Source organism: Cheilinus undulatus, linkage group 14 (assembly GCF_018320785.1).
Source record: "Cheilinus undulatus linkage group 14, ASM1832078v1, whole genome shotgun sequence".
In the NCBI taxonomy this organism is placed as follows: domain Eukaryota; kingdom Metazoa; phylum Chordata; class Actinopteri; order Labriformes; family Labridae; genus Cheilinus; species Cheilinus undulatus.
Genome location: NC_054878.1, coordinates 38,646,522 through 38,660,287, shown reverse-complemented (window position 1 = coordinate 38,660,287; position 13,766 = coordinate 38,646,522). Strand labels below are relative to the sequence as shown.

Below are 13,766 nucleotides of genomic sequence, written 5' to 3'. Positions count from 1 at the left end.
ATTTTAGAACTAGCATTATTATTGTTATTATTATTATTATTATTATTATTTAGTTATTTAACTCTTTTCCCTGGTCAGCCATATTGGTGCAGCTCTTAAAACTACTTTTTAGGGCCACTTGCGGTAGCAGCACAACAAGCTGCAAATCAAAATATAACATGTACAACCCTAACACAGCTCATGCGATGACTATAAGCTGTCTTCTTTTGTCTCCTTGCTTGGTCTCCACCAACACCTGAAGAACATATCTGTTACTTTATCTCCCACATGCTCTATTGTTGTGATCAGAAAGGCTACCAGCAGCTTCACATGTGAGGACACATCAGGATCTGATTCTGCATTCATAATACAGTAAGACAGTTTCTACAGGGCCCTCGAGAGCCACACGAACAAGTGAAAGACGAATTTACCAAAATATTGGTTTAATTTTTGCACTGACCACAACAAAGATGTATGAGAAATACAATAGCTGATGTAACTTCCTTTTTCATGCCGTCATTTGGAATTTATGATTGCTGGTTAATCTTTGGAGGCTTTTTGGTTTCCCTTTACAAACACAAACAGGAAGAAAACGTCAGAGTAAATTATGCGTGCAGTATGTTTGCACCACAGAAAAACGTCTGTCCTTGGCTGCAGTTGTAGAAGATTTCATAAATAAAGTAAGACACTTTCTCTCAAGTGGGAAACAACCACGGAGAAAGGAAATCTAATTTATCCGTAAAACTTGACACATTTATCCTGGGTGGTCTTGAACAAGCTCTGCTATCTCTCTAGCAGTGACTTTAATATATCTGATAAAATCTCTTATCCATTGATCCTCTCAAATAATTACTGCCACAAGTTGTAAATATTTTATAAGTTAATTTAATTTCCCCAACTTTTGAGTTGAGACTGCTCCGACAGATAATAAATGCCTATTTGCTTGGAATAGATGTTTAACAATAACATATGGGTTTAATATTAGGGCATACTTTTTTGCTTTGTAGTGAATAGAATCACCATCCTTCCATTATCCATCCATTATCTATACCACTTGTCCCATTTGGGGTCACAGGGGGTTGGTGCTAATCTCAGCTGAAGTACCCTGGACTGGTTGGCAATCACAGGGCAGACAATCATAGAGATGAACAGGTGAACACAGACAACTACAGACAATTTCAAGCAGGGGTGTCCAAACTTTGGCATGGGGGCCAAATGCGGCCCTTAGTCAATTTTTAATTGGCCCACAGCAAATTCTAAAACATGAATGAAAAATGGCCCACATTAGGACATGAGACTTGTGCTTTTCTGTATTGTATAGTTTATCTGTGTTTTCTTACTGATGGATGAGTATACTTTTGTGTGATCTTGGGGGCTCGTCCGGGAAGGCAACACAAAACTACACTTGTCTGTCAATTAGAAAACAGAAGAAATATAGTTTGTGAAGACAGTATGAATTTATTTGGATTAGTGTATGCTTTACTTTCAACACCAGGCCAGGCTACTGTGATGATTCTGTAAACAAACATTTTGACACAACAATTCATTGATGTACTTTTTGTGACTTAACTTAAAAGCATATCAAACCACTTAGTGCATCTTTACCTAAATTGGACTGGATTGAGTTCCTTTATCATTAAAGGGAGGTATATGAAAGTGGCCCCACCATCCTTGAAATTTTCTGTATCTGGCCCTCAGTGGAAAAAGTTTGGACACCCCTGATTTAGAGTCTCCAGTAAGACTAAAGAGCCAGAGTTATGCTTGACATGCATCGACACACGTGTCACTCAATAGCCAAGATCAAGCTCGACAACATCTCTTTTACCGGTGGTTTTCTGGACATCCACAGCACATCTGGGGGCCAATGGCTCGGATTGAGTATGGTTTGGGGTTTGTCTGACACCAGTGCTAAATCAATACTTTCTATACTGTGCCGGTGCCTGAATAATACTGTGTGTCATGAATACTTTTCAGAAATATCTTTAAAGTTGTCCATAAAACATGGCATGAAAAAAGGAAACCGGTGTAACTTCTTTATGCAAGAGGCTCAAGCAAAACTTGTGTACTGGTGCTGCATCAGAGACAAACAATAAAGCAGTTGTGTCAGTAAAAGGGATCATTTCCACAGCAGGAAAATTCAAGCAGAGCAGAGATATTACTCCAGACAGCAAAACAATTTAAAGACATTCATGTTCAGAAAGTGAGTGCAAGTAAATCACAAAAATTACACACATTTCTTGCCTTTCATTTGGGCCAGCAGGGTTTAAAGAAGTATCGATATCTGTGTTCGATATCTGATGTGTTGGCACTTGTACCATGTCAGTACCAGTTTGGATATTTATTTATTGCAGCCCTACTATTCGTCTTGATGGTACCCTAGGCTGTGCTTACTTGCCACATCTACCCCATACTCTGAATGAAGGAGTGAACTTTGTTATCTTTCCAACAGATTTTTTTCCTCATGCACCTGGTAATATGCAAGGACAAGTTCTGCACATTACTGCATGTCCACTAAGTGCTTTGGTACAAAAGTACACTGCCGTTCATCAACTTTGATCCCAAAATGAACAGATAAAATAGACAACGGAAACAAAAAACATCCCAAAAAAAGGTTGTAGATTTAATCATCTTGGGTCAAGTCATTAAACGTATGATATGATCAGTCCACAAACCCTGCCATCTCAATCTCATGTTCAAATTATCATTCCAGTTTCTTTAGGGTGTTACTTTATCATTTTAAACCTGAGGTAGATAAGTCCAACGCAGACATGAATCCACATTTTTTTTTACTTAATTTTCCCATGACTGGGACTAAATTTTGATATTTTTATGTGATCTGAAGTCGTTTGTCTCATTTTTAAGGTAATGATAACAGTTTCAAATCAATCAAAACAATCAATCAGTTTTGGTTATCCAATGAGGATGAGCAAGTTTAAGTTGTTTTCCAGAGATCTCTAGAAGTTAACTCGTGATCATAGGAAAAGTAGCACTGCTGTCCTGCAGAATAATGACATAAATAAGTCAAGAAAACAACCACAATTGTTATACTTGTGCATGTTTTTCAAAAAAGTTAGAAATGTGATTATCTTAGATCAAGAAAACAAACTTTTGATATGATAAAATATGCTAGAACAGCTATTAAATGGGTTTGTAGTAAAAGAAATACTCATATTTCAATGGAATGTGACTTTTGCTTTCTTAAAACTGAAGTAAACTTGATTTTTTAAAGATCAGTTTGAGCGCTAAGAGGACAGCTATGTGACAGCATTCCAGAAAACAACATTGTGACCCACATTTTTATGGGAGAAAACAGTGAGGCCTCCAAAAAGGCTGTACTTGATATCAAAAACAGTATCTTGTCACAATTTGTATTCCTCCCAGCTGCAGACAATAAATACTTCATGTATTTGGATCATTAAATCAAATTGTTGTCATTTTCTCCACATGATCTTGACAGTAGGCACCCTCCTGTCCTTCAGGCTGTTTCTCTGTGGTCTGACCAGAGATTAACCCATCCTCATTCTATAAAATGTACCACAACATGTGGCAGAAGAGCCAACAAACATGAGCTCATCTCCCAACAGGGGAAAGAAGAATGGGGAGAAATACAGAGGGAGAGGAGGAGGCAATCGTCCCAGTCTTCCCCTCTTCATCCATTTGTCATCAAACTACATTCCTCGCTCCTCTTCCTCATAATGAAACAGTTATCCCTCCACACAATGAGGAGGCCAGGCCGGGAACGTCTGCAGTATGTGAAGGAGAGGAGACAAAAAGTCTGATCATGAGAGAAGAGGTCAAGGTCAGCTTCAGCATCTGAGGGGAGGGAGATCATTCAGACAAGTCCTGACATTAAAGAGGGAACAAATCTCCTCTTATCTGGCTCCTACCGCAACATCTATCCATTGATGGTATAAGTGTTTTATATACTTACATGCACTGGTACAGGATGGGGGAAATCTAAAAGGCAATGGGGCATTCCTCCTTCTAAAATCATTGCTATTATTTATTTGAACTTATTGTAATTTTGTGTAAGAGAAAATAGAAAAAAGCTGTTCTATTAGCAGCAAAAAGACTGAAGAGAAATTACCTTTGAGAAAGAGACCAGTTATTTATTTATCAGTTATTAATATTAGCCAGCATTATTGCCTTTATGGATACCTTTGATTGGTTCACAACCCTATCTCTCCATATATTTTATTATCTATGTAAACTTCAAAATAAGATTACAGTTGATCAAAAAATATGTTACTTTGTGTCGGAATTTTGCAGTTTTTGACAGCCAACCTGCAACCTTCCCTGAAAACTAGAGCACTATTTTGAAAGTCGGCTGCCCTCTGCTGGTGAAAAGTTGTTTAGGCTATAAACTCTAAAGAATGTAAACTTATCCTAAATTTCAGTTTCAGGAAATACTTAGGTTTTTCTGTGATTGCGTTGTACATTTCACACTTTTTTCAAACGGTCTCAAACATACGATGTCAAATATAAACTGAGAAAGCATTTATGTTAGGTCAGTATTGGGATTTCCTACCACTAAGGAAGCGCGTCTAGTTTGTCCCTCAGAGGCACCCTGACACCTAAACAGGAACCATTTGAATGTTTGGCGCGGTTTAACTGAAGCAGTCTTGTGTCTTGAAGGAAAACGCAGGTAATGTGTTTATTATTCTTGACTAAACGTTTGTGTTTCTTGACACACTATTAAGGAAGAAAACCTCAAACTCTCGCTATATTTGTAACAGCAGCGTGTCATTTCATTGACGTCGAAGCTAGTTGTTCGGTTGATGTTACGTCCAACTTCCCAGCCGTTGAGTTGGGTTGCTGTCTAAATGCTATGCTGGCTAAATGTTAAACGTTTAGCACTGTTTGACATACAGAAAGAAATGAGATCAGTTATTTAATTCCAATGCCTGTTTTGCGCCTTCAAATACTCCTTTATCACCCTTAAAAAAAAAAAAAAAGATTTAGCACGATGTTACGGTTATAGCGTTATCTGTGTTGATTGGCGACGTACGGCCGAATGCCTATGGTTTCGTAGTCACCACGGGCGTCAAAGCGTACCATCAGTACTCTTTTTTTTAATCGACATTACGATAGAAACTATATAGCAAAATAGGCATCCATTAGGACACTCCTGCTCTAAAATTGTTGTAATTACCACGGACGCATGCGCGTGCGCGTCGCCAGGTAACATGGTCACATTGTAAACCGTAACACCACAACGGACCCTTTAAAATAACACTTGTCTTTCTATGTAGTCATACGCATACCTTCCATTCAACCAACCTATGATTCACCATGTCACGTTTAAAACGTAAAGTATTATTTTTTCTTGTACTACAAGAACTGACCGTCTTTTGTTGTTAAAAGAACATTATCTATGTAGATAAAGAATCATTTAACAGTGGACTACGTTCACACTGCAGACCTCATTTTTCAATTTTGATCTTTTCTCACTTCTGATTTAGAACCACATATGAAGGTGGACTTAATCTGATATATAAAGCTCAGATTCAGTGTGACTTATACTGTTTGCACTGCCAGAAAAAAATCAGATACTAGTCACATATCGGCAAAAACAAGGCACTAGTAGTATTTAGCCCCACTTCTAACTGTGTGAACATAGCTAAAGTTTATCTTGTTAAGCTGAGTCCACTGAATTGCTTGTTGAAGTCACTTTTGTGTGTTTGGTTAACAGCTGTATCTAAAGGGTGACCATTTTGTCCTAGTGCTGTCCCTGTACAGAATGGCCTCCCCTGCCACACAAAGCGATGAGGGTTCATTCAAGACCCCTAAAACTGTCCGAGTGAGAAGCTTTGGAAGCAATGGAGGGACCCCCATCAACATCCCAGCTTCACCTTTCATGAAGAAGTTGGGCTGTGGGACTGGGGTTAATGTCTACTTAATGAACAGGTTTGTATTGTTAACTACACTGATTGATACACTATATAATAATTAGTTCATGTACATATCTGGAATATTTCTTATTATTTATTAGGGGCATTGAGTATCAAATTCCAGTACCAACATGGTATCGGTACCAACAAAAGTAGGTTAAGGAATTCCTACAATTTATGTGTCCTCCCTTTATTTCAGCAGAGGATAAATGGCTGTTAATTGTTTTGCTGTCCAGATTAATTTCTGTCCTTGTCTGTATTTTCCTACTTTGTTTGTTTCTGACGCAATGTCAGTGAGTTTTTGCTTGAGCGTCTTCCATAAAAAGGTGACAGTTATTTTCTTTACTTATATGCTCTTTTGCCATCTTTTAAAGATATTTATCTGAATCATTTAGGATACTGAGACTCTTATTCACTTAACAAATTTTCACACTATTTCTTCTCTCAAAAGTATTGATTCAGCACCTATATCGGAAAAACCCAAACCATCCACAATCTTATTAATAACTGGACCTGGCCTTGAACCATCATTTCTGTACCCGTACTTCTGCAGTTTAACTCTGGCATTGCATATGATGACAAAATCTTGAGGGATAATGACCTATACATTAAAAGTGATTGTCTGCAGTTCAGTTAGGAACACTATCTTCATATATTTAACCATTCATTGCAAAATGGAAACACAGTTTTGCTTGGCAATAAAGACTGCTCAAAAGGTGCTCCCGCCGAAAACTTTTCATGGGGCATAGATCTAAATGAAAACCCATATAGATGCATGGAACTACACGGTGCCAGATCCACCCGGCCTGTTTGATGGCCACGTCTGGCCCATGTATTTGAAACACAAGAACATCAGCATGACAATGCATGTCAGATACTATGAAATTTAGTTTGGCAGCAATCCTCTCCTCTACAGCATAAAGCTTTGCAAGCAGCAGTGCAGCGTGATCAGCACTGGTGAAGCAGGGATCAATGAGAAGGACGTCTTATTTAAATGGAATGCCATGATGAGAGTCTATACTAAAAGACAATGATTTAAGCAGCTGGGCCCTACACTCAGCTTCATTTTTATCACGTTGTTTTATTCAAGCTTGTGCAGAAATCTTAGAACAGCTTCTGAAATCTTACTTATTTATAGTAGATTGAAGGGATTGCTAGTGTATTATGGAAGCGTAAGATACTTAAGCAATTCTGAATGATATGTGATGTTATTCCAAAGATGTATTGAATTAAAAATCTTTTGTGTTTGTTACATGCTTAGAATATTATAGATAGAAAGTTAACTACAATCTTGTGGATTCATCTTAGATTCTAGTATTTATAAGTTGTATTTTCAAAAACAGTGGCATTTTCCTTTTTGAACAACTTTAACCAAACAAGTTTGTGTGCTGTTGATCAACCAGAGTGGGAAAGTTGAATGCATCTCCCTGGGCTGTGAAGAAAATCAACAGTAAGTGTGCGACCAAACAGCTGTCCGTTTATCAAAAGCGTCTGAATGAAGAGGCAAAGATCCTGAAGGGGATTGATCACCCAAATATTGTTGGTAAGACATGACAGCAGCCACACAGTACATCCACTGTATAACTCATTGTTCCTGTAAGGATTCTTAAGTTGACAGTAATATTAATAGATTTTTCTCAACATTTACTCGACAAGCATTAATGAAATAGCTTCCCATCAATGGGCACAAACATCTATTATTAACCATCAATTTCATTAACATCTGTCCTTTATTGATGAACTTGTAGGGAGAAAATCCAACCTAGCTACAGATTCAAGTTTAGTAGACAAATGCGATAATATTATTGACTTTTTCAGCTTTTACAAAGCTTGTTAGCCAGGTTTGTTTGTCCTCTCACAAGTCAAAAACATTAGCAGCCAAACTTATGATCAGTTAAAATGGTGTTATAATTTAATGTTTTACGCCATGTCCTTTCTCCAACATCAAGGGTTTCGTGCCTTCACTACGGCCAAAGATGGATCAAAGTGTCTGGCGATGGAGTACGGAGGAGAGCAGTCTCTCAATGACCTGATAGAGAAGAGGAGAGAGGAAGGACTCAAAGCTTTTCCCGCTGCCAAAATACAAAAAGTTGCTCTGGATGTTGCTCGTGGCCTTCAGGTAAGTTCAGGTCTCCCTCCTTCTTGGCATCTGTCATTTTCAGTGATTTGGATGCATACAATTCAGAACTAACCCATGTCCTCAAAATCAACCTATGTAAATTAAAAAAAAAATTTTGAACTTCTAAAACTGGCATCAGAGCAGGTATACTGAGTTATTACTGAACAATCTGCATGTTAAATTATGAGATTTTCACAAAATTTAAGTTAAACACTTTGGCAACCTTGCTACTTTACACCTGTGTCCCTGTTGAACCATAAAAACACCTGCCTGCCCCGTCTTTGTTTCTCTTGTTTGCAGGTTGAACCAATCTGCATATTTTAGTGTGTAATATCACAATAAGTATGGAGTTAAGAAATAAGCTCTTTAAGATGAACTAAATAACTTTTGGTTCTGATTGTAAATGTGTTCTAAAAGTAAGTATGCAAAAAAATACATTCTATTTTCAGTCTTTCATTTGTGGCATTCTTCTATTTTTTTTTTTGCTTTTTAAGCCAAGAAGAATAAGTGAGTTGTTCATGTTTACAATCTGATGTTAATAAAAACATTCATGGGAGAAAACACGCTCAAAAGATCAGCGGTTCTTTTTCCCCAAATCCATTTTTGTCTCCTCTTAACGTCAGCCATCTTTTAATTCAATTTCACCAAATGAGGAGGGTTTAACAGAACAAATAAACACAGAAGGATGTTGTTAAGCTGTGACTTTGAGGAATGTTCTCAAGTTTGTTTTTCTTCTACAGTATCTCCACAATGAGAAGAAGCTGCTGCATGGAGACATGAAGTCCTGTAATGTCGTCATCAAGGGTGACTTTGAGACTGTCAAGATCTGTGACGTTGGAGTGTCTCTGAGGCTGGACGAGAACATGAAAGGTAGTGGTGGTGGTTAATTTAACAATGGAGTGACTTATGGATGTGAAAACAGCTCTGTGCTCTGAGAGGACGAGTTTGATAAATGTCTCCTACAGAGCTCAGTGATTGCTCAGAAAACCAAAAATTCTGCTTCTTTTATGTAAAATAGTTGTTTAATTTCAAAGACACTGTTTTTTCAGATAGAAAGGAATGTGTAAAAAGCTTCTGAATGTCTTTTTTATTTGTTTTCCTTTTGAATTAGAAAACACTTTCTAAGAATGACACACTATTAAGCATTCTCGAAGTATATGTAAATACCTAACACCTCATTTGTGGAGCATCATTAACTTATTTGTGTCATTCAGCAGGGTTGGAAATTAACTTTTTCACCTACCTGCTACTTTGGCTTAGTGGATTTAAAAAAGTATAGTATAAAATCAAGAATTATAGTGTTCGGGTTTTGGCCATTTAAAAAAGGGAAATGTTCCAACTACTGAAGTTAATACTGACATGCACTCTGTCTGGTTTGTATTATTTTGTTGCTATTTTGAGTCTCCATTGCACGCCATAAAAAATCAGATTTAACTAATCAAGCCTCAACTGAGAGGCAAGATAATCAGCTTGTTGTTATGAGTTCATATTAGGAGAGTTATCACAATCATTAAAGTTAAGCTGGAAAGTGTGAGTGTTGTCACTCATTTTTAACCAGTTTTTCCTGTAATCGACTGCAAATGTTTGATGTCTGACACACAGGGGCACTGGAAATTAATTCAGCATGCATTATGAATGTCATACTTGCAATAATTTAATATTTTGTGCACAATTCCTGCAGTCTGATGACAGAATTCAGGCCTTATTTAACTATCTTGGACTTAAGACATGTGAAACATTGGTTTAAAGATCTTTGGTATGTAGACCAGCTGTAGCACTACTCATACTCAAATCTTCCCAGCACATCAGTGACATAAACATTTGACAGCAGCTCTTACACAGGGACAAGGGCGCGAGAGGATTCTTTGCTCAAGCAGTGTTATGTAGGTCCGCTCAGTTCTGATCATAAAGTCTGTAAAAAGCAACCAGGAAACCAGGACTCAATGCTGTTTACCATCACAAATGTATTACCTGCTCTGGTGAACAAATTTCCAAGACACTGCTCAAAGATTCCCACATTTTGCCGGCAGCAGGTGCTTATTTCCCACCCTGATGTCATGTACAAAGTAAACACAGCTGTAAATGCTTTATTGAAGCGTGAGTTAGTTCTCTGCCCAAGATGGGTTTGATGTGACCCTTGATGTTAAACTGGGTCAGACCAGGATCCCTGCCCTTCCCTTAGGCCTAGGCAGAATCAGGTTTGAACGAAGGCGCCCTGTCAGATGTAGTGGTAAGATTTTGTTTTACTCTAGATTTGATACCCATCAACATTCACTTTCTATATGCAAATCAACCACATAGCATGGGTATAATGTATAAATACAGTATATAGCACTACTACAGTATACATTACTTAACTACTAATAATATTGATTGATGTATGGGAATAAATTGTTGGCATAGTCAGACACTGTTATGAGAAGTTGGGGCAGATTTTCTCATGGGTGTCAGTAAATCTTGATCCTTTAGGCAAAGTAAAGTAACTGGATATAACAGGCTTTTTAAATCTGTGTTAATGTGATCAATTTCTTGTTGGTTTTGGTCCTTACATGGATTTGTTGACAATAATAAAAGACTGTGTTCACATGGGAACAATTATGATGTGGGTTAAAAATTGGCAGAAAACATGTCAACTGTTTACATCAGTTGATTAACTCTGTGTTTGTTCCCAGGCCTGAAGACCAGGTGGTTACATTCAGACTGCAGGCCACAGTTACCTCACAAGTGACCTAGATCTGTTTTTAAATAACTGAACCGCACAAGGAATCACAACGTGATTCAGGCTTTTGGACACTAACACAGCAGAGTTTCAATCAATCTGACCTTGTCTGATTCATTCAGCTTTTATGTCATTTTGAGAGAAAGAAGCCAGATCTCAGTATAAAGTCAACAACTATGTCTTTTAACATTTTAAGCAGCTGATTTGGGGTTGGAAAAGGGAATTTTAGGCCAACTTCTGAAACTTTCTTGTTGCAAGATGCTGAAAGAGCAGATGTGTTACAGAAAATAATACATGCAATGTTTTATTATTTAATTTAAAAAAAAACAATTCTCTCTGTTTTCAAGTGTCTGATCCAAAGGTGGAGTACATCGGCACAGAGCCGTGGAAACCAAAGGAAGCTCTAGAAGATGATGGAGAGATCACTGACAAGGCGGACATTTATGCTTATGGTCTGACTCTGTGGGAGATGATGACGCTGTCCATGCCTCACCTTGAGATGCTCGAGGATGATGGGGAAGAGGAGGATGAAGGTGAGAAGTAGGGGTCGACTGATACTGGCTTTTCATGGCCGATACTGATTATTGGCATTTCTTATACTGATAACTGATACTTGGAGCCAATATGCTGTCAGTGATACCCAGGCTTAAGTGTTTATTGGCTACTCATGTGATGTCCAGCCAATCAGATTGTGTCATATACAGGACATTTGTTGAGACTGTGGAAAGTGAAAATAAAGCCATAGGGGAAGACACATTTTGCAGTGGAGCCAAAATTGTGCACCTTTCAATTAATTTACTTTATCGATTTTCGATAAACTAAAATGCAAGTACCAATAACTGGCCACATGCCACATATCAGTCTCAATAATTGGCCAGCCCCCAGAGAAAAGCCCTGAATTTTAAGTTCTACATTTGCATGTAGTTTACAAATGCATTCTACTGTAAACACATGTTTTTAAAAAACTGATAATGCTCTGGAGACAGTGTGGACCATTTTAGATTGGAATCTGATATCAGAGCTGTAATGTGTATGAACTTTCTCCTCCATTATGCCTTATTCTGCCCAGATAAAGTCACCGAGGTTAGCTACCTAATTTTTGTGTAATGACATGATTGCTGTTGCAAGTTTATGGCTGAGAGGGAGACGGAGAGACCAAGCTGCTTCTACATCGCTTCAGTAAAATCACAGATTAAGTTTTGATTTCTCATTTCAATTTAGAGATACATGATATTAGATTTTGGCCAATCGTTGATATTTACAAATTATTTTCAGCTGATACTGATTTATACATCGATACTGATGTATAAATGAAGTTCAGGCTTTATATTTCATTACTTCAGTCACACTTTATCAGGATGAACAGATGAAAGACTTCAGCCTGTTGGTCATGCTAAAACAGCACAAAGGTATTAGTACATACAGCCGATATTTAGAGCTGATTTATCGGTTGTAAATATCTTTAAAAAATGTAAATTTCTGCCAATGCAGATGAAATGTCTCTGGCTTATAGGAGCCAGTACCAACACCATGCAGATAATATGATGCAACCTTAGTTGAAACTAAATGCCTACCTATAAATAATTTTCTGCAGTTGTCAAAGCTCCCCAAAAGTGCTTTTATCCCCTAATAATACCGAAATCCCTTAAAAGTAGATGTTAACATACATAAAGGAAAATCTTATCCTTCTTTGATGAAACGAATCACTAATTTTTTTTGCACTACATAAAAAATAACCTGTGTCCATGATGGTTAATTGTCCAAAAGCTGAAATAAGAAATAAATACCTGCAGTTGAAAAGAAAATATGTGTAACTTAATGACAACAGAATTTCCTGCACGACCAGCGTTTACATTTATTCTAGTATTACTGACTGTTACATTTTTCATCATTCTTACAGAGGATTCAATGGAGGTGAGTTTCGATGAGGACGAGTACTATGCACGGCTTGGTACGAGGCCGCCACTGGATGTGGAAGCTCTAGGCAGCTCATACCAGAGGATGGTGGAGCTTTTTTGTCTCTGCACAGAGGAGGACCCCAAGAAGAGACCCTCAGCTGCACAGATAGTCCAGGTTTTAGAGCACAACACCGCAGTGGAGAAAACACCCAGTGAGGTGATCGTAATTGATTGATTTACACTTCTGTAACTGTACTTTCATCTACCAGGGAGGAATTTTGTTGGGTGTTTGACCTGGACTAGTTTCCTGGTCATGGCTTAAAGAACAGTTTGTGGAATTTGTTAGAAATTGAAGAATATACGGATACAACATGAAAACTTGAATTGTTGTTTTGAGGGTAGTGGGTTTGTGTAACAATTTAGAAGCTTCAGCAAACATAAAGACTATTCAGCCTTAATGTAGACACACATTAGTTAATGCTGCACAACTTTATTAGAATGAATTCTGTATATCTCCATCTCCTGCAGTTATTTATATGTTTACAGTTTGTCTTCTTTTTTGTGTATGTCACTGATAGATTGTAAATGTTTTTACTGCCTTTACTCTTGAATTCTTGAAATATTTTTTTGTGTCCCTGTACTTCTTTAAACTTTCATATTTCTTTACCAAACTCTTAAAACTCCTGTTTTTATTTCACCGTTTTAACATTTTGTATAAGACCTAGTATGTTAGAATGTTTGCAGTGGTTTATATTACAACCAAACTTTCCTTTAAGCCAATCTGCTTTACTGTTGGCTATTTTAATGATTAAAAGATCAGTATAGAATTTTACATCTTAAATTCAGTGGTTTAAGTTTCTCTTATTTCTCTGTCTTCTATTGTAATTAAGAAAAAACTGCATAAATAATCATTATTAAAGAGACAAATTTAAAGGCAGAATGCTTAAGTGGCACTTAAGTAAAACCTTTAAGGAGTAACTATTTGTAGATTTTATCTTCACACGAAAGCAAAACTAGTCAGAGATGTGTCTTAAGACCCCAGAACAGATAACACTAGAAAATGACTTAACCAAGACAGGGGTTGAAGCCTCGCAGTCCTGCACAGGAATAGACTGAGAGGTTGCAGAACAGGAAAAACTCCACTTCTGCAGAAGAGACGC

General features: G+C 37.5%; 1 protein-coding gene across 2 annotated transcripts; it reads left to right on the top strand.

Moving 5' to 3' along the window:
- Nucleotides 1-4,523: 4,523 nt before the first annotated feature.
- On the top strand, nucleotides 4,524-13,447 carry pbk (PDZ binding kinase). 2 transcript variants are annotated; one of them, XM_041805287.1, is made up of 7 exons: nucleotides 4,524-4,624; nucleotides 5,703-5,886; nucleotides 7,274-7,413; nucleotides 7,820-7,989; nucleotides 8,730-8,859; nucleotides 11,056-11,241; nucleotides 12,609-13,447. In XM_041805287.1, the coding sequence occupies exons 2-7, from the start codon at nucleotides 5,720-5,722 to the stop codon at nucleotides 12,839-12,841; spliced, it is 1,026 nt and encodes a 341-aa protein (XP_041661221.1). In that variant the 5' UTR covers nucleotides 4,524-4,624; nucleotides 5,703-5,719; the 3' UTR covers nucleotides 12,842-13,447. The 2 variants fall into 2 exon arrangements, with proteins under 2 accessions (XP_041661221.1, XP_041661220.1); XM_041805286.1 differs by having other exon boundaries at nucleotides 4,560-4,624; nucleotides 5,672-5,886.
- Nucleotides 13,448-13,766: the final 319 nt, after the last annotated feature.